We start from the raw sequence: 23,999 nt of genomic DNA, 5'->3' as shown, positions 1-23,999 counted from the left end.
ATTCAGTTCAGTTCAACCAAACAAAGTTTAGAAGAACAAGGCCTTACTCTGTCAAGAATTTACCCTTTCGGCGAGCTCTGAGGACAAAGCAATGGCGACGGAGCTTGAAGAACTGCTGGATTTTCTATCATCCCCTTCTCCTCCAGTAAGTATCTCAACCAAACCCCTTAAGTATTCCTTTTTGCTGAAATCATTTTTTATCCACCAAATAAATTATTTAGTTGAAATATGCGTGGTAAACAATTTTTTGCTAAAAATACCCTTTTGCTAGATTAATCAACTAAAGTGTTTTTACATAAATAATTGTAATCAAATGGGTTTTATTTAGGCCATGAAGAAATATTCGATTTTTTTTGTAGAACATACTGTAATTTTGCGAGAAAATTCTAGTTGTGGAAAACCCTTCATCCTCAGTTTAATTGTTAGCATTCTAGAAGGGTTTATATTAGGTTTTTTTGATTCAAATGAGGAGATGAAGGGTTTATATTAGGTGCAAGCGAGCCATCTTAGTTGGTAAAGTATATAGGGGTGGTACCTAGGATTTGGGATCGAATCCCATCTACATTATTGCCCTTTGTTGTTCTTTATACATGGAGAAAGGGGACACACCTAAGTAGGATTTCGGGTAGTAATAGATGCAATTACGGGGGTGGTACTGAGGATTTGGGCTCGAATCCCTTCTACATTATTGCCATTGTGGCTCTTTATACACCAAAAAACATAAGGTGCAGGACTAAGGTGTTTTGAGGTTAGAATAGATGCAACTACTGGGGGTGATTTTGAAACTTTTACATATTGTTGTGGCATGACATTAAATAAAAGAATGTGGGCAGGAAAAGGGAGGTTTGAGGAGGTAATTTGAGGCTACATTGGTGTACAGTAGGCTGCTAGGAAATGTTAGTAAGAGGCAGTAATTTCTGCTAGTGTTAGAAAGTTTGGTTTTTTTGGTGCCTGTGTAGAGCACATTGGCGGCAGCTGTTTTTGGTTTGTCAATCTTATGAAGTTTTTGACATGATTGTATTCTAGTGTCTCTAGAGTTCAAGTAAGACATATTACTTCTATTGATGGACTGGTTGTATAAACTAGAAAGTTTTGATGAAGGGTAATAGAAGAAACTAAGGAAGTGCGAAGCCAATATTAATTTTACAGGATATAATATTGGGACACCTCGAAAAGGCAAGCTAAGACTATTACTGTTTCATAAAGTTGGTGGTAGTTGAACTTGGAGAGTGTTGAACATATATTTTGTTGTTAAACTTGAATATGAACACATAACTTGATCATGAACTTGGTCTTGAAATTTCAGGAACTACTTTGGATTCCCTTGGTGTGCCTTTACTGTTACATTATTTATTTTGATCTCCTAACAACCTTTTGAATAATATCCAGGTGAAAAGGGCAGCTGTTGACATTGTTCGAAGTTTAACTGGTTCTGAAGATGGTATGCAACCTCTCGCCCAATATTCAAAAGTGGTTCTGCAAAAATTATCTGACCTTTTGGGAGATCCCAAGGTGAAATTAACTTCTTCCTCTACTCTTAAGTCCTTTATTTTCCTTGTTCCTCTCACAACAGGAGGTTGTTTGATGTATTGAGAATTACATATTAATGGAACTACGGCGGATAAGTTTCAAGTAATTTAGAAGATTAAGAGTTTATCGAAGTATTGACCAAATTTCAAAAACTAGAGCATAAGTTCACCACTTCCAATGAAAATACTAAAATGCTAATGTAATTCTCTATAAAAATGGTATATACTTTTGAGTTCTTTAGGGGGGAAGTGCGTAAACACTTAGTTATGGTGTTGTAAAATTCTCAATGAAAAAGAAAAAAAATGGATTGAAATGGGTTTTGTTATGTGAATATTTCAGTTATCAAGGTATCTTATCTATTGCTACTGTCACTGGTATATGGCTCTCATGCCTACCAATAGGCTCATGCTCATCTTATATTGTTTCTTACTTAAATCCTATTTTATTGTGCTTAAGATTCTGCCATTTTGTACGTATATAGGACAAACCATTAGTATGTCTCATTGTGGTGTTTCACAATTGTTGTGTATGTAAAGTTGTAAACAATAGTTTAGCAGGAGATTAGTCAGATATTCTTTCTATGCTATGTACAAAGCTTACTATTACTCTAATTGCAGGAAGTATCTGAACCTGCTGCAGAGTCTCTTATTAATTTATCCCCAAATTTAGATATGGCTGGGCAGATGATATCTATAGGAACGATAAAGAAAGCCATGGATCTCTTGTATAAGCCCGAGTCTGCTATCAAAAGGTTGCTGGTTATGCTTCTAGTTAATCTTACTCAGCTGGATGCTGGTATTGCTTCCTTACTTCAGGTGCTTTGAGTAAATTTATGTTGTTGTTACTCATGTTTCAACGCAACATGTACAATAGATTTAGAGCACATATAAGTTGTCACACATGTTAGTTACTTGGTATCTCTTACTTTGACAGAATTTCAGAACAGTCTCTATATAACACTTTACACCAGACACATCCTGTCCCATTTTATCAAAAATCCTCACTCGAATATTCTCTTCTTGTTGTAGTAGCTGGTCTAAGGATAAATTTGGTGTTTGTTTTTAGAATTCAATATCCTGTCCTATTTTCTTTGGAGATGATGGGATATGATACTATTGCTCTTTTGGGTGCTGATCATTATGATTACGCTTGCTTGCAGGTTGAAGATGAGAAGATGCAGGGACTTTATGTTATGAAGCTTGTGAGGTCATTTTGTAGATCCCCTGATGAGAATCAAGGTATATTTAATTAGTTTGATGCTCAATGTTAAATTTTTTCCACGTTGTTTTTAATTTTCAAATTCCAATATTACCAAAGACTTAGCACCTACCTATAAATCTTATCCCCGTCTTTAGAGAGTAGAAGCTTGATGATGATAATGTAGAAGACTACTTCGTGTGGGACACAGTTTTAAATAATAGGTTGTGTGTGCGCATTTGTGTTTGTGTGTGGGTGTTTGAGAGAGAGAGAGAGAGAGAGAGAGAGAGAGAGAGAGAGAAGAGGGGGGGGGGGTTGGTGGCAGAAGAAAATTAATAGAAGAATCATAAAAAATAAATAAAAAAAAAGGATGAAGGTTAAAGAATGACAAACATATATAATTAGAAAAAGTATGTGAAGGATAAACTAAACCATAATGTTTTTAACAGTTTTCAAAAAGAATACAGAAGCCCATATTATCCACCCTACTTAAATTGATAATGTCATATTAGAAAGTTTTATGCTAAGTTAAAAACTAACTGTGTAATTCAATTCTAATGGGAACTATAATCTTTTGAAACATCTACAATATGTGTAATTCCAATTCCAATGGGAACAATATCTTTTGAAACAACCTTATTAGTATATCTTAAGGTTATGCACTTATGCTCATAGATTAGGGACTTATTAGTTGGAGTTAGTTACATTAATCCAAAAACTGACTAGTAATATCTCGTCATTATTTTGAAGCGACAAGTAATTGGATTCGTACATTAGTATCTAATGCTCTGTTTTGTTCGACTTATTTTGACTTGTGACAAAATAAGTTCAGATAAGATAAGTTCAGAAAAAATAAGTTTTTTCATAAGTTTTCACACATAAATAAGTTTATTTAAGTTCTTTTAAGTTCAGATTAATATAAGTTCAGTTAAGTTCTGACAAAATAAGTCGAATAGAACGAAGCTTGGAGGAACAATTTATATGGAGTAAAAAGATGGTTAAATGGACAGAAAATAATAAGTGGAGTGATTATGTCCAATAATCCCTACACTAACAGAAGTAACCAAATACAATGAAAAATTAGCTTAAATACAGTTTCTGTTTTCCTGTGTTTAACTTTAACATTTCTTCTTATTTTTCTTTCTCTACGTCACTTATTCCTTTGATTGTTATTTTTTCTCTCTTTTACTGTGTATTTTCCCCCATGGTTATCAAGTGACATCTCTGTTTTGTTGCATGTGTTATTAGATGATCCATTTGAACATGTTGGCTCCATACTCGTGAATATTTCAAAGAAAGAAGCAGGGAGGGTTATTTTATTGGATCCCAAACGTGGGCTTCTAAAGCAGATAATTATGCAATTCGATTCGACTAGTTTATTACGGAAAAGAGGGGTATGTTATCAAAATTCTTGTATTTTACATCTCTGTTGTGGACTTGGTGCTTAGCTCATTTCTGTTATTCTTCATCTTTGTCAGTGTTGGCTCTTAAAAACATCTTTTGATGTCTTATAGCATAACTATAAAAAAGTGCTTAAGATCTAGAATTCATTTTCACACTATCTGCCTGTAGAACTTTCTGTCAATAGATGCATAAACGTTTTAAAGTCTCGCAACAATTTTCATAAATATCAGGTCTGATGAAGTGCCTATATGCTTATCTTGTAAGCAGAAAAGTAAATGTACGTATAATATGATTAAGTTTGATTCTTGTTATGTTAACTAGTCACTATTGCAGCAAGCCCTAGGTTTTGTGATTCAGTGGATTCGTTTAAAATAGGGGCATCTTCTGGCTAGCTAATGCTAAAGGTGCTAATATGGGAATGAGAAAGGTCTCGTTGGTGTTCAGTTTGATACTTTGATCATCCTTTTATGTTTTCCAGGAGATGTAAATCTTCATTGTTTCTCCAAAATGCATTTACTATACTGGGACAAGTTGGACCTCATAATTAGAAGTCGAACAATTTCATGTTAAGTGGAACATGATATGATCTCACCTATTTGGCTTGCAGGTCGCAGGAACAATTCGTAATTGCTGCTTTGATGCTGAAAGTCAGTTGGCAAACTTGCTCTTAATATCAGAATTTCTGTGGCCAGCTCTTATATTGCCTGTAGCTGGGAACAAGGTAACTTTTTTTTTTTTGACAGGTGGAACAAGGTAACTTATTTTGTGTAGCTTGTTGAATTTCATCTCTTTGTTCTGTGAGGCTTTGTCATAGTTAAATTCTCTTCCTTGTTTGTGGTTTATCGATGTTTATCTAGAAGGAAATCTGATGGTTCTACTCAGGAGTCAGGACCTCCTTATCTTCCCTTCTCCCCTTTTATTTTCTCTTTCCCTTGTTTGTTAGATAAGAAGTTTTGTATCTCCTTTATGTACTCAGATGAAAATGGGTGAATAACTGAATACAAATTGCCACATATACTGTAAAGTCTGGTATGTTGATATCGATATCTATATTCCACTTCCCGCACTGTGACTCTGTGGGAAACCAAATTCCTCAATGTAAGATGTAGCCCCTTCGTCCCATATTCAACTTCCCACTTCTACATGGTACAAAGAATAAGAAAATATGTTCAAAGTAGAATGAAGAAATTTATACTGATAGAGGGAAAAGTGTAGTTAGAGAAAGTAATGGAATCAAGAGGCAAAAATTGATGTGATGTAGAGAGAAAGTTACTTTATTAATTAGCCTTGGGGGATTTTTAGTTGGACTTCTCGAAAAGGTAAATATAGGTTGGAAAGGGTATATATTTTCAGCACTGTCTTATCTAGTTCAGAGTTTTGACTGTTCCATTTCACAAAATTTCCCTATTCCATCTCCAAACATTTGTCCGTTTCATCTGTTTGTCATATATATTATTGTTCATTTCTTGATTTGCTGGTATTTTTGCCTTCTGTTGCAGGTATACAACCAGGAGGACACATCCAAGATGCCTCATGAACTTGGAAATGCTCTCTCAATTGAACGAGAACGAGTTACTGATGTTGAGATTCGTGTTCAAACATTGGAGGCAATATATTTGATCGTCTTACAGGTGAACTTGCACATTTTTGTCTGAAGAATATGGACCTTCTTTTTTCCTTTCTATATAGACGTTATGAAAACTACGGACCTATAAGAACAACGTATGTACAATCAGTCAATCGCAAGGCTTTAGTGGGACTGTGGGAGGTACTTACAGAACAACGTAACCTATTTTCAAAAAATCTTGTGTACTTGTTGCTTAATCCTTCCTTAAATTTGCCGTTGGTTCATCAAGTGAAGGATGTAGCAGAGCATAATCAATAGGAGACTGGACCTTTCTTAACATTTGTTTACATTTTCCTATGTTTTTTTGCTATTGGTTTCAGTTCCTTCATTTCCCCCTGACATAAAATTGTCTTCTAAGTTATCCAGTGAATTGAAACATCAACAGTAGTCACAATTGCTTTAACTATCACTAATCTCCCTGAATTCCTTTCGCAGATAAAAATATGTGCATCTCATGTAGTTGGATGTTTGCTTCTTTTTAAATACTTTTTTTCTCTAAATATTTGGAAGACCAAACTTAAAGTTGGTAGTCTGTAAAATTGTTGCAGGATGCTGGTCGAAGGGCCTTTTGGTCGATTAATGGTCCAAGGATTCTGCAGTTAGGGTACGAAGATGAGGAAGATTCAAAAGTTATGGAAGCCTATGAAAGAGTTGGTGCCCTGGTAATCAATCTACCACATTCTTCCTAATTATACCTTTTTCTCTTATTCTCTCTCTCATAAACCTTATGTTGCTTACACTTGTTTTTCAGTTGGTTGATTCGAGTGCGGCAGAATAATGATTGACTAATGGCATCGATATAACTCAAGAATACTTCCCCCATAGGATAAAAATTTAGAAGTTTGAATCAGTATGTTCGTTTTTTGATCTTGTAGGAACTGAACACAATTTTGTGTACTGAAGAGCAGTTCAAACCTAATTTCGTTTATCTTTCTTTCACAAACTTAAATCATGAAACAGTTCTTGATTAAGTATTGGAGATATCTCATAATTCTTTGGTACTTTTTATTATCAACAGAATTGTCACCACTTCTGAACCGTTTCTTTATGGCTAAATTTCGAAACTTGGATAAGCTATAAAGAATTGAAGATGTGATCACAAGCTAGAAGAAGAAAAAAATACAAAAACTTTAAGAAGATGGTTAAGATTTGAGGTTTGAAAATAGAGAATGATGAGTTGAGCTGTGAGCCCATGAGGGCGTAGCTGAGGGGGATTCTCTACAGAAGTTGTCATTGCCATCATCTACTATCACATGTCTAACAAGTCGTTAAGATATTACTGTAAGTAACCGACATTACGTATTCAACGTGCCATCAAGTAGTTTAAATTTCATGATGGTAAAAATTTGACTTTAGTACGTGTGAAAACTGAAACACTAACTAAAAGCTAAAGAAGATATCTTGACAAAAGTATACGTAGTTAGTAGACTTTGGTATGTGTGACATCTTGACAAAAGTACATGTAGTTAGTAGACTTTAGTATGTGTAATATCTTGACAAAACAAGCCGATTGATATGTTGAGATGAACAAAACATATGTGAATTGAGAGATTATTCGGTTTACTAAATGGCCCAGTCTAAATTACATATTTTTAGTCCTAGTCAACTTGGTTGCGCAAACGATCCTACATCGGGCGTCACGAGGCCTAACCTACCACCTAGGATTAAAGATGGCCGTGGGCCTAACCGGGTCGGGCTGAAAAGTTCAAAACATGGCCCATGCCCATGAGCTTTTGGGTCGGGTCGGGCTGACCCGTCATGCCTAAGGCTTGTGTTACTAAATTTAGCGTCCTTTTTCTAAAAAATCAAGGCCCAGGCCCGGCACAGGATTTCGTGTCCGTGCTTTTTTGTGCTCGTGTCGGACCGGGCTTTTTTTGTGCATGGCCAAGTCAGGCTTCGGCCCGGCCCACATCCATCTTTACCTAGGATGGGCTTGGGCTAATAGTTCCACTCTTGGAGAATTTTTTTTCACCACTCCTTTTTGGATTGTAGTTTGGTCTCCCGCCTTTTAAACACCCGCGGAAAACAAAGCGCTGAAAATTCGAAAATCAAAAGAACTATCCCGCCATATTCCAATCCCATTACCTTGAAATGAACCTCCTTCAACCTCATTCCTCTTTCTCTCTCATCTCTCAACAATCAATCCCTCTCCATAAATTCAAGCCCTAATTTGCAGGTTTAATTATCCCTAATCATTCAAATAATCAACTTTCATCAATGGATATCACTGATATAGCAAAGAAGCTAGACCTTGCCGACAACAAACCCGTCATCCGTAAAGCGGCTGAGTTCCGCCGCCTCTCCGACGTCAAGTTCGATTCCTCCGCCATCGGCATCGTATGCTCTCTCTTCACTTTCTGTAATTATCATGATCTAAAGAAATTTGAGATTAACTTTTATCCGATTTTTTGTAGGGGGAGATTTGCAAGGCTATCATTTGCTTAGAAATTGCCGCTAACAAGTGGGTTTTCCATTTCCCCCCATTTCAATATTTGTCCATTTTTTTAGATATTAATGTTTGTCGCTTGAATTTCTTATTTACTGAATGAATTGTTTGTTTGTAGATATGAGGTTATATTTGATCGGCAAAGTGCGATAAGATTAAGTGGGATGTCAGAGAAAGCTTACAACAGATCGTTTAATTCTTTGCAGAATGTTCTTGATGTCAAGTGGGTTTCTTTTGTATATGCCTTATCTTTGATTTAGTTTTATTTGATTGAATGTTTTGAGGTTTATTTGCCGTTTTTCTTATATTTATTCATAGGAACACTTTGGATGTGCGAGAACTGGCAATTCAATTTGGATGCGTTAGGATTATCCCTTTTGTGCAGAAAGGATTGAAATTGTAAGTTTTTTTAATTGTCAGAAAGATGTTGTTCATACAAATCGATATTTGTTGGGTTTAATGTGGATTTGAGATTCATGAATTGTCTTGATTTGCACATCACCTGTTTGTGAAATTGCCTCAAAGGATTCTTGTTCGATTATATTCTGAATTGGGGTTTATGTTGTCAGTTACTGTAAAACTTATAGAGAGGTTCTCATAGCCAGGTTGTAGTAGGATGAGGGTCTATGTGAAAATGTTGTGTTTTAGAGTTTTAACTGTGGTGCTTTGTTGTTTTCATATTTAGGTATAAGAGCCGATTCTTTGCCTCGCTCCCAGCTAGTAGGAGAAGTAGCACTGATTTTGGTCGACCTGTGTTCATGGCTGTGGCATTCTATCTATGTGCTAAGAAACATAAGGTACCTACTTGTTTAGTTGATCAACCTCATTTCAGTTTGAATTGGTTTTCCATGGGAAATAGTTGTTGATTGTTTCTTGTTTCTTTTGGCAGCTTAAGGCTGACAAAACTAAGTTAATCGAGATTTGTGGTACTTCAGAATCAGAATTTTCTAGTGTAAGCACTAACATATACTCAAAGTCCTTTGACTCCTTTCTCAACCACTGGATTTTGTTATTTGGGTGTGTGCTAATCGTTGAAGTATCAATTGTAGGTTTCTAATTCGATGAAGGACCTGTGTCATGATGTTTTTGGAGTTTTGAAAGAGAAGAAAGATCCCAAAGAAGTAAAAGGGAATCGAGGTAACAACTCATATGTTCTTTTGATCTTCATGTTGGGTATTTGTTTCTTTATTACACCACTTATGTCTTTCTTACTGAATTGCTCTGATGTTTTTGCTACATGTATAGAATTATTGGATGCTTTTCCGGAAAAAAGGGCATATGAGGATGGTGGCTATATATCCGATGAAGAGAAAGAGGTACATTTTAATTTGTTTATGTACATATAGCATTTCAAGCAAGTTCCAATTACAACTGAGTTAGCCATATTGATATTAGATCCTACTTGAACTCTTCAATTCATTTCATGTTCTTCTGTAAGTTCCTCTTTTTGACATGGGTGTGCACACAATGGAAATTTTGTCCCGTAAAATAGCCAATTCTTACTTGTAATAATATGTTAAATATGTACAGACTACTTACTGACTTAGCCTTCTTCTATGTTATCTTAACTTGATGTTTATTAGTTAGGATAACTCTTATCTTCTGTTAGGTAGCTTACATTTCACTTGGTATACTTTAGTCAATTAGCTTATCTTATCTCGAGTAGCTGCTCAAATGAATTATTATATATTATGTACTTCTCTTATTTGAAATACATAAGTAATCATCATTTGTCTTTATTTACAGGGAAAATTGTCAAAAAGTACCTTGTTTTTGTCTCAGTTTGTGAGCTAGTACTTTATATTTTTAATTTTGTCAAATAGTACCTTGAATTAAATTTTTTTTTTAAATATGGGACCTTACTCCAACATTCCGAGCAAAATTAACCTTTTCCGGCCATCCATTCCGTTTGTTGGCTCATTTTGGGAGGGAAATTAACGCGTGCACACACGCTTTTAACATCAAACCACATTTAAACATCCAACGCCCTTTCATCTTCTCATTTACTCCATTCTCTGCTCCAACACTGAATCCTCAACCACCATTTTCAGTCAACATTAAAAACTCAACCACACCATTTATCACTTTTATCTTTCTGGTTGCTGTCATTGATTCCAATTGCTGCTGTCATCTTCGTCCTTTGATGTGGTCCAAAAACTGACATCCATTCCGTTTGTTGGCTCAATTTAGTTGGTTTCCCCCCAATAAACCTGTTGCTTCCCTCCAAAATAAAATGTTGTAGATCTTAAAGTGTTGTCTAGGTGTTGTTGTTGCTGTTCTTATAAGAGGAAAGCAAAGGCGCGTGAGTTTGTGGCTTGTTTGTTGCACACGCACAATAGTTTGGAGGGAAATTTGAAAAATTGGCCGGAAAAAGTTAATTTATGCCCGGAATGTTGAGTAAGGTCCCATTTTTAAAATAATTTTTTAATTCAAGGTACTATTTGACAAAATAAAAAATATAAGGTACTAGCTCACAAATTGAGGCAAAAACAAGGTACTTTTTGACAATTTTGCCTTATTTACATGATATCTGACAGGCTTAAAATCCAGTCACTTTTTTTTATGCATGTATTTCACACTAGTCTTCAATTTTGAGTAGCAAAGAATATTATCCTTATCTGATAAACCCAATCTGATACTAGTTTTACTTTGGACTATAAGGAAGAGACAGTCTGTGTTTTAGTAAGTTCATCAGACCACCTGCAGTATTCCATTCAACTTATCCTTTTCACTCCATGAGAATACAATACATGACCCTGTTGGACATTATATAACTAGTAGAAATCTGAATGTTTACCATACTTTTGGACTAAAAAGTTGAAGTCAATTTCTACAATTTCTGATTTATCATCATTTATACTTGCAGCCTTCAAGCTACAAGAAACGAAAACAAATGGACAAACATGTTTACGAGGAGTGGAAATCAACTGTAGTTTCATCAATTAACCAGGAAAAAGACAAAGATGGTATGGTTTTAAATTCCTATGCTAGGAAGAAACAAAGAATCTGGCTCCATTGTTATGCTGTTTATTTCCTTAACTGTTTCATATGTTCCTTTTCAGTCACTACCAAGCGGACAAAGCAAGCCCGCTTGAACTTTCCAACGATGACTCGTGATACTCAGGATTTGAAGGTCACATAATCCACAATACACATTTTTGTCCAGTGATAGGTTTTAGAAGGTAACTTAATCCATGTTCATTGGAGAAAGAAGCTAGAATTCAGCTTCCAATCTCTCCTCAAAGTTCTTCAAATGCTGTAATTGTTCCTAAGCCTTCATGTTGCATTGTACAGAACAGATAGAATCAAGTTTTTAACATCACAGTCAACATACAATTAGCTTAAAGTAACTTATGGTTTATTTTTATGTTATAAATCTGAAGATAAGATTGTTTTATGTAAAGTTTAGTGATTTTATGGATGAATCCAATTCAAAAGTAATTGTTATGCATGTGCTAGATTCTGAAAATGCTAACAAATCAGGTAGAGTTAAGAGTTGATTACTGATTGACAGTGGTTCAGATGGTTCAATCATTAATTAAATTAATATTGGAGCTTTTCACAGGATTATCTCATTTTAGAATAGAATCCACTAGCTGCTAGAGCATGTTTGCTAACCGCCAAAGCATAAACAATTACGGAGTAGTACTTTGTAATTTACAATTAATGCCAGAAAAAAAAGCATAAATAATTACAGCTCACGTTTTAATTGAAGGAAAATTGCTTGATATATTACACATTCACCATACTTGCAATTAGACACACATTTGATCTGAAGTGCTTGAATCCAAAATTATAAAACACAATTTCAGCATGAACATGCATTTACAAAAGACCCAAAATTTAAAATATTGGATGATCTTATCATATACGCCCGGAGTGTGGAATACGGAATAATAGACCATAAGCCTATGTATAACCCATCTAATATCATTCGTACAAAACTCAATCAAGTGAATGGAAGTTAATGCAGAAACGTAAAATAAGTTCTATAACTTATAGAGACTTTGATGCCATGTTAAACTAAAGAGAATACTATTATTGATCAGCGCGTCTCCTGTGAGACCAGTCACACCATCAACTTGATGGTGTGACGAGCGCGAAACCAATAGTGTACATCCCCTAAAACTATATAAAAAAAAAGTAACAGATCTAAACTATAGAAGTAACATACCGAAACTAAAAAAGTACCTCCTCTAAATTATTATTTTTTTAAAAAAGTAACATATCTAAACTAAAAATGTACCTCCCCTAAAACTATTCCGTATAAAAAAAAGTAACATGTCTAAACTATAGAAGTAACATACCTAAACTAAAAAAGTACCTCATGTAAAATTATATAAAAAAAAGTAACATGTCTAAACTATAGAAGTAATACATAAACTAAAAAGGTACCTCCCCTAAAACTAATCCGTATAAAAAAAAGTAACATGTCTAAACTATAGAAGTAACATACCTAAACTAAAAAAAGGACTTCTTTTAAAATTATAAAAAAAGTACCATGTCTAAACTATAAAAGTAACATACCTAAACTAAGAAGGTATCTCCCTTAAAAGTTAAAACTACTCCGTATAAAAAAAGTAACATGTATAAACTATAGAAGTAACATACCTAAACTAAAAAAAATATCTTCTCTAAAATTATTAAAAAAAAAGTAACATGTCCAAACTATAGAAGTAACATACCCAAACTAAGAAGGTATCTCCCCTAAAACTACTCCGTATAAAAAAATTAACATGTATAAACTATAGAAGTAACATACCTAAACTAAAAAAAGTACTTCCTCTAAAATTATATAAAAAAAATAACATGTCTAAACTATAGAAGTAACATACCTAAATTTGCAAGTGTGAACTGGTCTCACCATCAGTTGATGATGAGGACAGTCTCATATAAGAATTTGGGATTATTGATTGATATTGATTTCATCATTGATTACATCATTAATTTAATATAGGATACCATAACATCAAATCTCAATCTATTACGGAGTAGCAAATTTCAAGTTTGTAACTGAGCAATTAGATACGGAGTAAAGTAAGAATAGAACTAGGGGTGTAAATGAGCCGAGACTCTCAATAAACTATTTGGGTTCGGCTCGATTAAAGCTCGTTCATGTTCGTTTATTTAATAAATGAGCTGAGCTTGAACAACTTTTGAATCTCGTTTAATAAACGAGCTTGAACATGAACATACGTATGCTTGTTCATTTATGTTCATGAACAACTCGTTTATTTATGTTCATGAACACACTCATCTATTTGGGTCATAATCAAATTTTGCATACATAGTTGTATGATCATAGATGAAAATCGTATTCTGGCTTTAATTTTAACAACCAAATAAATATATCATACAATAAAAATATTTTGAATTTAAATGGCTAAATTAGTGCACATTCAAAATTATGTTATCAAATGGTTAAACTTTAAAGTGCAAAGCCTGTTTAAGAAAAAAACTCGTTTATGAACTCGGCTCGGTTAATAAACGAGACGTTCATTAACCATTCACGAACATAAAATATGTTAAATGAACCGACCTTGAACAGATTTTTGAGCTCGGTTGAATGCTCGAGCTCGAGATCGAGCTCATCTAAATTAATTGAACATGAACAAAAACAGAATAGTACTCAACTCAACTCGTTTGCACCCCTAAATAAACCATCAAATCTCATACTCCGTACTTGGTACCAAAAAAGGTACATGTACTAGTGGCACTCACGACTCATGTACGATAAAATTTACTTAATATTTTTGTCAAATTAGGTATACAAATATGGCACTACTCCGTATTATTTATGCTTCAAATTTACTCAAGTTTCCCCCCCTAACATATTAAGCATATACTATTATTTATGCTTCAATTTTATAACAGAATCATTGTTTTTTTTTTAAACTTTCCACTCCTTTCTTGTTTGATTAATCACAAAGACGATCTTCTATGTTGATTCATATTAGCTGATCGCAAATCATTTAAAGACTAAGGCTTTGTTGTTGTTGTTGTAGTATTAAGCATATACTAGTAGCGGAGTAGAATATTTTTGTCACCCAATGTTGCAAACTCCCTCTCTATTTTTTTAAGTGGTGCATTTCTTATAAATATGGTTGGGTGGGAAATGATAAGTACAGGGCCGTCAATGGGAATTCGGAGGTCCTGTTCTTTTTTTATTTATTTTTATGTGGAGACCCTTTTCTTAATAAAATAATTAGTAACACAAAAAAAACAAAAGAAAAAGTACATATTAGGAGTTGATCTCGCAACCTATGAAATATTAAGAGATGGTTGTACCATTAATCCACAAATCAATTAAGTATCTTCTATCTGCACAATTTATTATATAACCAATAATTGAGCTATGTAAGTCACCACTAATTTTGTTTGTAGCCCTAAAAATTTGGAGCCCTGTGCTGAAGGTCCTATTAGACCCCCCTATAGACAGCCCTGGATAAGTATGTGTAAGAAAAAAATAATCATACTTTACTTTTTATTGTTATTTTGACACAAATTTCTAAAAAAAGAGTTAAAAAGGGTTATGACCTTAAAATAGAAATTGAAAACATTTTAAAAACTACTCCGTATTTAGAAAACCAGGAAACATACATTTTAAGATACTGGGGCGTACTAAATTGCACTAATTACAAATTTCAGCGTACAGTGATACACCCACATCCACATGTATTGGCGTATTGCTAGTTGCGGCCAATAATGAATTGTGTACAAATCACTTTATTAAGACCTTTTCGGCTTTCAACCAAACAGCCCAGTCAACTACGACAATTTACCAAAGAATTTAAGGCCCATATATTCTCCGCCTTACATTTTTGAATCTTTTTCGTTAAATTAATTTCTTTATCATGATAAACCATCGACATAAACCACAGTTTCCAGAAGCAAATATCTCATTCTCTCTCTTCTTATATTTGATAAAATAATTCATATCGATATCAAACATACCTACCGGCTAATCCTCTATATACTACGGTGTAATACACTTACTTCTTATTTAAGTATCAGACCATGAACAATACAATCCGTTTCGAAGTAATAGTATGTTACAGTAGTTGTTTAGGAGGTAAGTGGATGTCATCATGAACCAAGACAAGTTGGTGGAGTTGGTGAAGAACTTAACTTGTACTTCCTCCGTCTTTTAATACTCGCAACGTTTGTTAGTTTCACGTATGCCAATGCACAACTTTGATCATTTATGTCTTAAATTCTCTTTATGCAAAAATTATAAAAAGTTGATATTTTGAAAATACACATTGAGACGAATCTAACAAGATCCTACATGACTATGTTTTATCTTATATAAAAAACACTACAAATAGTCAAACAAAAGGTCTTGTGCGCACTAGGTGTACAATAAATTTATTGTACACCAAGATAACTTTTACTCAATATTTTGTAACTTTAACCTAGTTTTGATTAACTTTTATATTAGTAATAAAAAAGTTGATAGATAAACATTTTACTTTTACTTTGGTGTACAATATTTATTGTACACCCATTATAAATAAGAATTTGTGATAGCCAAACTAGATTATATGAATAGTGACAAAAGTCCAAACGTTGCGAGTATTAAAAGACGGAGGAAGTAACTTGGAGGTTATATGGTCGAGTCTCATTTAATCAGAAAATGCTTGGGAGTAGGCGGAGTGGCTCAAACATACACTTGCACAACGAAGTTGGTTAACCCGTGATAGATTCTTCCTCTGTTTTTTTAAATGACATAATTATTTAGACTCGTTTGTTAATGCACAATTTCAAACATTAATATCTTTAATTATATATAAGAAAGAATTATAAAAAATTGAAATTAATTTTTTTTTACCAATACGAATCTAATAAGACCTCACACGACTATATTTTTTGTTTAAGTATAAATTACAAAAGGAAGGCAAATGAGTTTGTGAGAATAGCGTCAAAAACTCAATTATGTCATGTGAATAAGAACAAATAAATATATTTTATTGCAATATTTTAATAAAAAAGTTACTTAAAAGGAAAATTAAACCTTTGAAAAATATGAAGGTAGTAATTATCAGCCGTTTTTTTTAACAATCTTTATACACACCTATTTACATATTTATCAATAATATTTTCCATATATTATCGAAAACAACCGAAAATTATCTTATTGACATCAAATTTTACAAGTTGTATTTACAATTTTACATGTACTAGAGTCCTAGACTACTAGAGATATTAATCGTTTAAGACATACCCCGTATTAGTTGTCGCAAAAACCGTTCATGTAGTATCGGTAATTAAACTCGGATTCGGTTTTGAACTACCTTTTCCATTAAAGACTCTTCTGCCTTTTCGATTTTCCCCAATTATAAAACCCTAACTACCAGCTACTCTTCTCTTTCAACCTTTTATCGTGGCTGACTTTCTCTCTCCTATACTCTTCCAGGAATCAAATTCCCCCCAATAATTGTTCTTTTTTCCAGTCAAATCATTTGATCCAGCTTCATAATTCAAAGCCCTGTCTCCTTCACCCGTCGTCTTATCTGGGTCAGATCATCAACATTCATCTTTTTTTGAAAAATTAATCGACAATTATTTCTTCTGGGTATGCAAATTTTCCCAGATTTTTGAAGAGTTTTTATTTTTGTTCTTCGTATTTTGAGTGAGGATGAGGATTATGGGGGGTGAATTTGAGATTTCCGATGAAATATTGGGGACATTTGCGCCGATTGTTGTGTATTGGGTATACTCTGGGATTTATTTGTTAATGGGCTCTTTCGATAATTATCGTTTGCATTCGAAAAAGGATGAAGATGAGAAGAATTTGGTCTCGAAATCTACTGTTGTTAAGGGTGTTCTTCTTCAACAGACTGTTCAAGCTGTTGTTGCTATGATACTCTTTGCGGTTAGTCGTTTTGATCTTTGTTTTCCTCCGAATTTGATATTAGTTTTGCGCTTTTTTGGGTGGTTAGTTGATTGATTTATGGTGTTTTGATTAGCTTTTTGACGAATTAGTTTCGATTAACTGCTAATTTTGAGTTTAATTGGTTAATTTGGAGTTAGTTATGAGCTAATGATGATGTAATCAAGTGTAATTTGATTGGAATTTCTTTTTGTTGCTTAATTGCATGTAATGAGAACGGTTTTAGCTGCTTAAATTCTTGTGTTTGAAGTTTCTGGTGTAATCTTATAAAAGATGGCTATTATTGTTTGCAATGATGTGAGCTTTTTCTGATTTTTTTTTTCTCTTGTGGCCAAAGTGTATTTCAATATATGAAATCTTTAGTTCGAACTTTTGTGCACACTGTGAAGTGTGTTAAAATTGTGGTCAATGGTTACTATATAGTTTGTCTTGACTGAAATTCTGAAGGAGCTCTCTGTATTATCCTTAACGAGTTGTTGGTCGGATTTGAGTGGAGAAAATTGCCGCAGAGATATCTTTCAATGTTGAGTTGAGCTGAGCATTAAATATTTGTGGACAGAGATATGTTCCCCTCTTAAGAAAAGGAAATTTCAAAGGGATAAGAGAACTTTGAGTTAATGCATAGTCCTATAGAGAGAGTTTACTTTTGCTAAGGAAGGTTACATTTAAGAAATTTAAAGAGGATGCTATGGAATGTTTTTTAGGAGAAGTGACATTCGGGTAAAAATCTCAATGAGGAGGATTTCATGTGAAATTCAAGTGCGGAATTATTCACTATTTGACGGGAATTGGAAAGAACAGTACTTTGGTTTTGATACTTGTGAAGAATATGGAATTAGTAGAATCTGCTTTTCTAGCTGCCAACTAGATGGGAATAAGAATGGGTATGCAAGATTGGAAAGATGTCTATTGTTCTTGATTGGAGTTGATGTGCATGAAGTTATAAAGCAATCCTTTTTGTCTTGAGGGAATAGTGTGCAACCACCACAACTGACATTCCTTTTGTTAGAGGTGGCCTGGTATTAGAATACTGACGTTGTTTGTGGTAAGAGCCTAGACGGAGAAACTTTTGGGGAAACTTCTTTCCTATTTGGGTAACCTCCCTACTGGCCTGAACTTGCTCCCTTCACTACTGGCCTTGTGGGTTGTTGTACGATAAATCTGAGGCAAGAAGGAGGATTATTATTATTTTTTTGATAAAAGTGAGTGAGGAGGATATTGCTATTGCGTATTTTGTTGTTGAATTTGGAAGGAAGCTGGAGGACTCATTTGAGACGAGAAGTTGGTGTTGTTTGCTTTGTAGCTTACCATTTTGTATATTATTAAAATGTTGAATTTCGTTTTTCACATCCTCTTTCTAACAAGGTATATGCATGTTTTTGTGAATAGTTGATGTGAAATTCTCTGGCTTTGATGATGTCTTGATATGTGGCTTCTTTACTTCTTTAGTATATGAGTGATAATTGCAAAAACACAGTACTCTTTTTCGTTGAATAGTTTTTGGAAATATTGACTAGACTGTCTCTTGTGGTTCTCGGGATTTTCATTTCGTTTTCAGTACTCTAACATGGGTATTGGCAGATTTGGCACTTTACTTTCAATCGAACCAATGCAATTCTGTTAAAGGACCCGGTCTAACACCGGGACACATACCGTAGTTGCACTTGATATGCCCTTAGTTTTAAAAAGGAAAATTTGTCAAAAACTACCTACTTCTATGTATTGTATCAACTTTTTGTAATAACTACCTATTATGATATATTTTTTAAAAACCTACCTAATATAAAGATCTTTAACTTGGTAGCACTACCAAATGATGTTTTCCGTCCGCTTCCGTGTCAATGTGTCATTGGCCATATCTCCACTTTACCTAAATTTACTAACATTAAAAGTCATATTTACCAAACTGGCAATCCTTCTCTCTCCTTTCTCATTCATTTCTTGTTCATCTGTGGAGAGAGAATCACAGACCTACATTTTGAGTTTTCGTGTTTTCTTTTTCATTCCCCCTAAAATATGAATTTGCGCTTGCTCTATAATTTTGGGGCAAATTACATGAATTAGAAACAAGAATGAAGGGTGTTGATTTGATTGCGCATTAAGTAATCAATTTGTTCTGACCAAATTTGTACTCCATCGAGCACAACCAGCCATTTTAGGGGAAGGCGTCAGGTGTAGAAGAAGCAGGGGAGGAGAAGGAAGAAAAGAAAAGTCAGTTTCTCCTTTCACAGCATTGGTAGTAGGAACTAGGAATAAATTTTTTCAACTAAGTATATTATTTTGGTGATCATTCGAAGGAGAATGAAGAAGCAAGGAGAGAGAAGAAGGGGAAGCAGAGGAAAGAAAGGGAAAAAATGGGTAAAGCATCAAGTATAGGACCGACCCATGGAAATATGGACTGATCATCCCTATTCCATTTTTCTCTCTCTTTTTTTTCACGAAAACGTTGATAGGTAGTGCTGCCAAAAGAAAAGCTTTATGTTAGGTAGTTAATTTTTTTTTGTAAACACACATATTAGGTAGTTATTTACAAAAGTATGTCATAGTAATAGTTAATTTTTCTCAAACTTGCCTTCTAAAAAAAGTGCCTGCAAGCAACTCATAGAGACATTGAAGTATGCAACTATGCATCACATGGGTGCACGCAAACAACCCATGTGACCGAAATTCATCACTTTACTTTTGCTCTTTTCCTTTTTTTAGTTTATGAAAGCTAAAATAAAAATTCCATTAGTATAGTGATCATGTGTGTTTGTGTAGAATTTTTTTGTAAAATGTTCTACAAGACATTAAGCATCTCGCGAAACTTAGTGTCTTGGTTTTGAAATGGGTGTGCACTTGCCTCACATCTCACAACTTTCGCTCTTAAATGAAGGCAATATCCGGTTATGGTATGATGCTGACATGGAGCTTGAGTAAACGTAATATGCCTCTGGTCGAGACTCGAGAGACTTATTTACAGTTGGCATACATGGTCATATTTTGTTGCGGATGCCCATCAGTTTTCTAAAATCTTGCCTGCATCTACTAGACTACTATGCAGAGGCACTGACCTTTTGCACATCATGGTTGGAGGTGCACAACTGCACACCTCGCTATCTCTATGCATCAATAGTCTACATGACCAAAATCCATTACTTCAAATTTGCTCCTTTTAATTGTTTAACTAGTGTGTTGCCCGAGCGATGCCTCGGGTTGCTACTTTGAATAATATATGTATGTTTGACTTTTGTTTTTTTTAAAAAAACTTGCGTAAAAGAAATTTGTTGTTTTTATGTGTCATAAATGGAAAAAGAAGAATATTCAAAAACCACAAAATTACAGATGCTAAGTTATTTCTTTAACAAAATTTAGAGTGTCTTATATAATTATTGCATCGTGATAAGATTAGTAAAATTAATTACTCATCTTTCAAGTTAAGTATATTTATAGAGTAATAAAGCAAAAACAAATATTTGGCTAAGTTGGTAAGCTTTATCATTTATATACTTGTTGGTCACAAGTTCAAATCTTTGTACGAACACATTTTTGTTGTAATGATACTTGCTAAATAAGTTGTAGTGCTAAAATAAGGTGACACATGGCACGTATACTTTTTTATAAACGTTTTTTAATATATTAGTATAGATTAATGCTGATTGAAGTAGGAGAAGCCCAAATTTTTATATGTAGGAGCATCCGGTGGCATTGATCTTTCAAATAAATTTGGGTTCTGTAAAAAAACATTTACTTCCAAATACGGAGTATAGAATACCCGAATTCTTGCTGTATGTTGAGTGTACTGGACCTGTGTGCTGAATTTCTTTTCTCATTCTGGTACTTTATACTTTGTATATGGAATTCAATTTTGTTTTTATTTAAAAACTACACTGAATCTATCTGAACGAGTACTTGGATGAGAAATGCATTAGAAATTTGATTCACATGGTTTTAGTTCACAAGTTCCAGGTATCAAGAATAAGCACATAGGCGTGAGGGTCTCACCCCTTTCACCGGCAAGCTATGAGGTTCCACCCAGTGAGATATGTGTGTTTTCTTCAAACTCTAGCGTCCTTGCCCTGGTTTTTCCCCCCTTAAAAGAAAGGGTGGCAGACCACCATGCCAGTATGGAACGATTACCAAAAACACAAGCACCAGAAATACATCTCCCACCATCAAACCACCATAACTACTTTCTCAAGCACTTTCCTCTCTTCGCTACTTTCCTCCGCCACTACCTTAGCTGCACCTTCAATTCCCTTCCTATACGACTATCGTCACAAGAATCACTACCATGTTTGATCTCTTTATCAACCTCTTTGATTTGCACCTTTGGTAGCCAAAGTTGACTACCAGAGATCTGCTTTTTTCCCAACTGTTGAAGGGGTGTGGATTAATCATCTAAGTCGTTACACCTGTTCTCACTTTATCAAAAAAAACATTACACCTGTTCCAGTAGGATAGTCAAAGAGGGGGAGGAGGCGCGGTGGAGGTGAAAGAAGAGACTGAGCCCACTGAGGCATGGAGGGGGTGAGGTCACTGGGAGATAACAGTTGGTAGGAATGGGAGGAGTAGAGAGAGGCGTGGATGGGAGGAAAGAGAGGAGAGAGTTTAGGGACGGGTAGGGCCGTCTCCGGCTATTTGGTGGCTCTGTGCTAAATACAGATATTGACCCCTATAAATTTTTAGGGACAATTATTTAATGTAAAAACATAACATTTTAATACAAAATAAATTAATTTTTTTAATACAAAATATAGTGTCAAATTAATAATATATTTAACATTTTATGAGGGTTAGTTTGAGAAAAGAATGAAAATGTTTGATAAAAAGGATGATTTTTTATTAAGGAAAACTAGAATAAAGCGAAAAGCAACAAGGAGAAAGTTGTTGGGTTTCGAACTCGGGTTGCCATATCCTTGATTTTGCCTCCCTACCAACTGGGACAAAGTTGTTTTGTTGTTTAATAAAGAAACTAAAAAGATATAACCGTATAATGTGGTGGGGTTTAACCAGCAATTTTGGTCCCCAAAATTTTGTGGCCCTGTGATGTAGCTCCGGTTGGACCGCCCTATAGCCGGGCCTGGGGAGGGGTATCGGGGAAGGGGCTCTTCAATTTTCCCAAGAGTATACTTCTTTTTAGGTATTTGGGTTCTAGAAATCATCCATGTTTAACCCATGGATACAAATTCTCACCTGATTCCAGAAGACCAAATCAAAAGGGGGACTAAGGCAATTTAGTGTAGAGCAGTAGGAGATATTCTTACATTTTTTGTTTTGGGTTTGTTTATTTTAGAAATTGACTTAGGACAGGATTGCTTGAGAATTAACTGTAGTCAACTAAAATGGCAAGTTGGTTCTCTGTTTGTTTGGTGGATCAAGTAGCCTTGGCAGGTTAACCTGTATGTCTGCTGGTTCTTCATGAGCAGTAGCTAATGCTCATAAGTTTTTGAAGAGGCAGTTTCAGAAACATACTATTTTCAGGATTGTACTAATCATCTTTGTTGTGGGAATGTGGGTTTTGTTGATCTTGATTTTTTAATCTGCACGGCATACTCCTATAGTACTGTACATAAGCAGGTCTTACTGTGATTTCTGTTGCTAATATCCTGTATTCCAGAAAGATTTTTATTGGTCTGCCGTCTGCTAATTGAATTTACAAGTGAGCGGCAACCCAGGTTTTGCATTTGTAGTACATAGTTTTTATACCTATGTTTCCGAAGTTACTTTCTATGAGAATTGGGTGCTTTGCAATTAGAAATATTTTTTTCTGATGGTCTTTTGTGACAAGTCATAATCAGATGTTTGTAACTCTAAAATAATCTGACAAGTCATAACTGATCTTCCAATTATTACGTTCTTCTTAGCTCTCTTCTTGCGATTAAGCTGACTGGAAATGTTTGTGTAGGTGACAGGAAGTGCTGTAGAGGCTGCTAAAAACCGAGAAACATCTCTGCTTGTCCTGGTATGCCAGTTTTTAGCTGCAATGATGGTCTTAGATACATGGCAGTATTTCATGCACCGATACATGCATCATAACAAGTTCTTGTACCGCCATATCCATTCCCAGCATCACCGGCTTATTGTCCCTTATGCTTATGGGGCTCTTTACAATCATCCTTTAGAGGGACTTATTCTCGACACTATTGGTGGGGCCTTATCATTTCTTGTCTCCGGGATGTCACCACGAACCTCCATATTTTTCTTTTCTTTTGCAACCATCAAAACAGTGGATGATCACTGTGGTCTTTGGCTACCGGGTAACCTCTTCCATTTCTTCTTCAAAAACAATACTGCATATCACGATGTTCATCATCAGCTATACGGCAGCAAATACAACTTCTCGCAGCCATTCTTTGTTGTGTGGGACAAAATTCTTGGAACTTACATGCCTTATTCACTAGAGCGTAGAGAAGGTGGTGGATTTGAAGCAAGACCTACAAAGGAGTGCAAAGATGACTGATACATCCCCCCACTGTATGTGATTACATGTACCACTATTCTCTAGTCCTCTAAATGTGATATTTAAAGCTACCTTTGGAATGTGTTTTCTATGTACATGCTGGTTTTTGTAATCTTATTAATTTGTGTCTATATGAAGATTTTTGACGCATGAGCAGAATTATAAATGGTGTAGAGTTGGGAATTTCAGCATTACCTTTTTTCGGGATGGCCGCTGGTTTAAACTGGCTTCATGGATTCTGGCATTTCCTTGGTTGGATGGTGTATTATTATTATTATTATGATAGCTTAATTGCTTTTTAGATTAGGATTATCAAGTGTTCGAATTCCAATTTCATTTTGTCATTGGATACTATAGAGGAAATCCATTTTAACTGAAATATTGTAATCTCTTGAACACAAATCAACTACAGTATGTCTGTGTTACTCTTAGATCTCTATCTATATATATTTTTTCAGAT

The 23,999-nt window shown here is 34.6% G+C and overlaps 3 protein-coding genes across 4 annotated transcripts; all 3 read left to right on the top strand.

Annotated features, from left to right (window-relative positions):
• Window positions 1-6,778, top strand: LOC110806249 (uncharacterized). The gene is made up of 9 exons (XM_022011892.2): window positions 1-145; window positions 1,390-1,512; window positions 2,148-2,345; window positions 2,690-2,768; window positions 3,976-4,121; window positions 4,739-4,852; window positions 5,631-5,762; window positions 6,307-6,420; window positions 6,510-6,778. Exons 1-9 carry the CDS (start codon window positions 92-94, stop codon window positions 6,534-6,536), a joined length of 987 nt encoding a protein of 328 aa, XP_021867584.1. The 5' UTR covers window positions 1-91; the 3' UTR covers window positions 6,537-6,778.
• Window positions 6,779-7,819: 1,041 nt separating this feature from the next.
• On the top strand, window positions 7,820-11,607 carry LOC110805766 (origin of replication complex subunit 6). The gene is made up of 10 exons (XM_022011391.2): window positions 7,820-8,095; window positions 8,173-8,219; window positions 8,323-8,427; window positions 8,523-8,603; window positions 8,890-9,001; window positions 9,094-9,156; window positions 9,254-9,341; window positions 9,450-9,520; window positions 11,071-11,170; window positions 11,267-11,607. The coding sequence occupies exons 1-10, from the start codon at window positions 7,976-7,978 to the stop codon at window positions 11,344-11,346; spliced, it is 867 nt and encodes a 288-aa protein (XP_021867083.1). The 5' UTR covers window positions 7,820-7,975; the 3' UTR covers window positions 11,347-11,607.
• A 4,915-nt stretch (window positions 11,608-16,522) lies between these two features.
• On the top strand, window positions 16,523-23,999 carry LOC110806258 (sphinganine C4-monooxygenase 1). Of its 2 annotated transcripts, XM_056843513.1 has the most exons (3): window positions 16,523-17,079; window positions 22,985-23,553; window positions 23,678-23,999. In XM_056843513.1, exons 1-2 carry the CDS (start codon window positions 16,843-16,845, stop codon window positions 23,537-23,539), a joined length of 792 nt encoding a protein of 263 aa, XP_056699491.1. In that variant the 5' UTR covers window positions 16,523-16,842; the 3' UTR covers window positions 23,540-23,553; window positions 23,678-23,999. The 2 variants fall into 2 exon arrangements, with proteins under 2 accessions (XP_056699491.1, XP_021867593.1); XM_022011901.2 differs by having other exon boundaries at window positions 22,985-23,999.

This window comes from Spinacia oleracea, chromosome 1 (genome assembly GCF_020520425.1).
Source record: "Spinacia oleracea cultivar Varoflay chromosome 1, BTI_SOV_V1, whole genome shotgun sequence".
In the NCBI taxonomy this organism is placed as follows: Eukaryota; Viridiplantae; Streptophyta; class Magnoliopsida; order Caryophyllales; family Amaranthaceae; genus Spinacia; species Spinacia oleracea.
The sequence above is the reverse complement of the archived record's forward strand: the minus strand, read 5'-3'. Positions and strand labels throughout refer to the sequence as shown.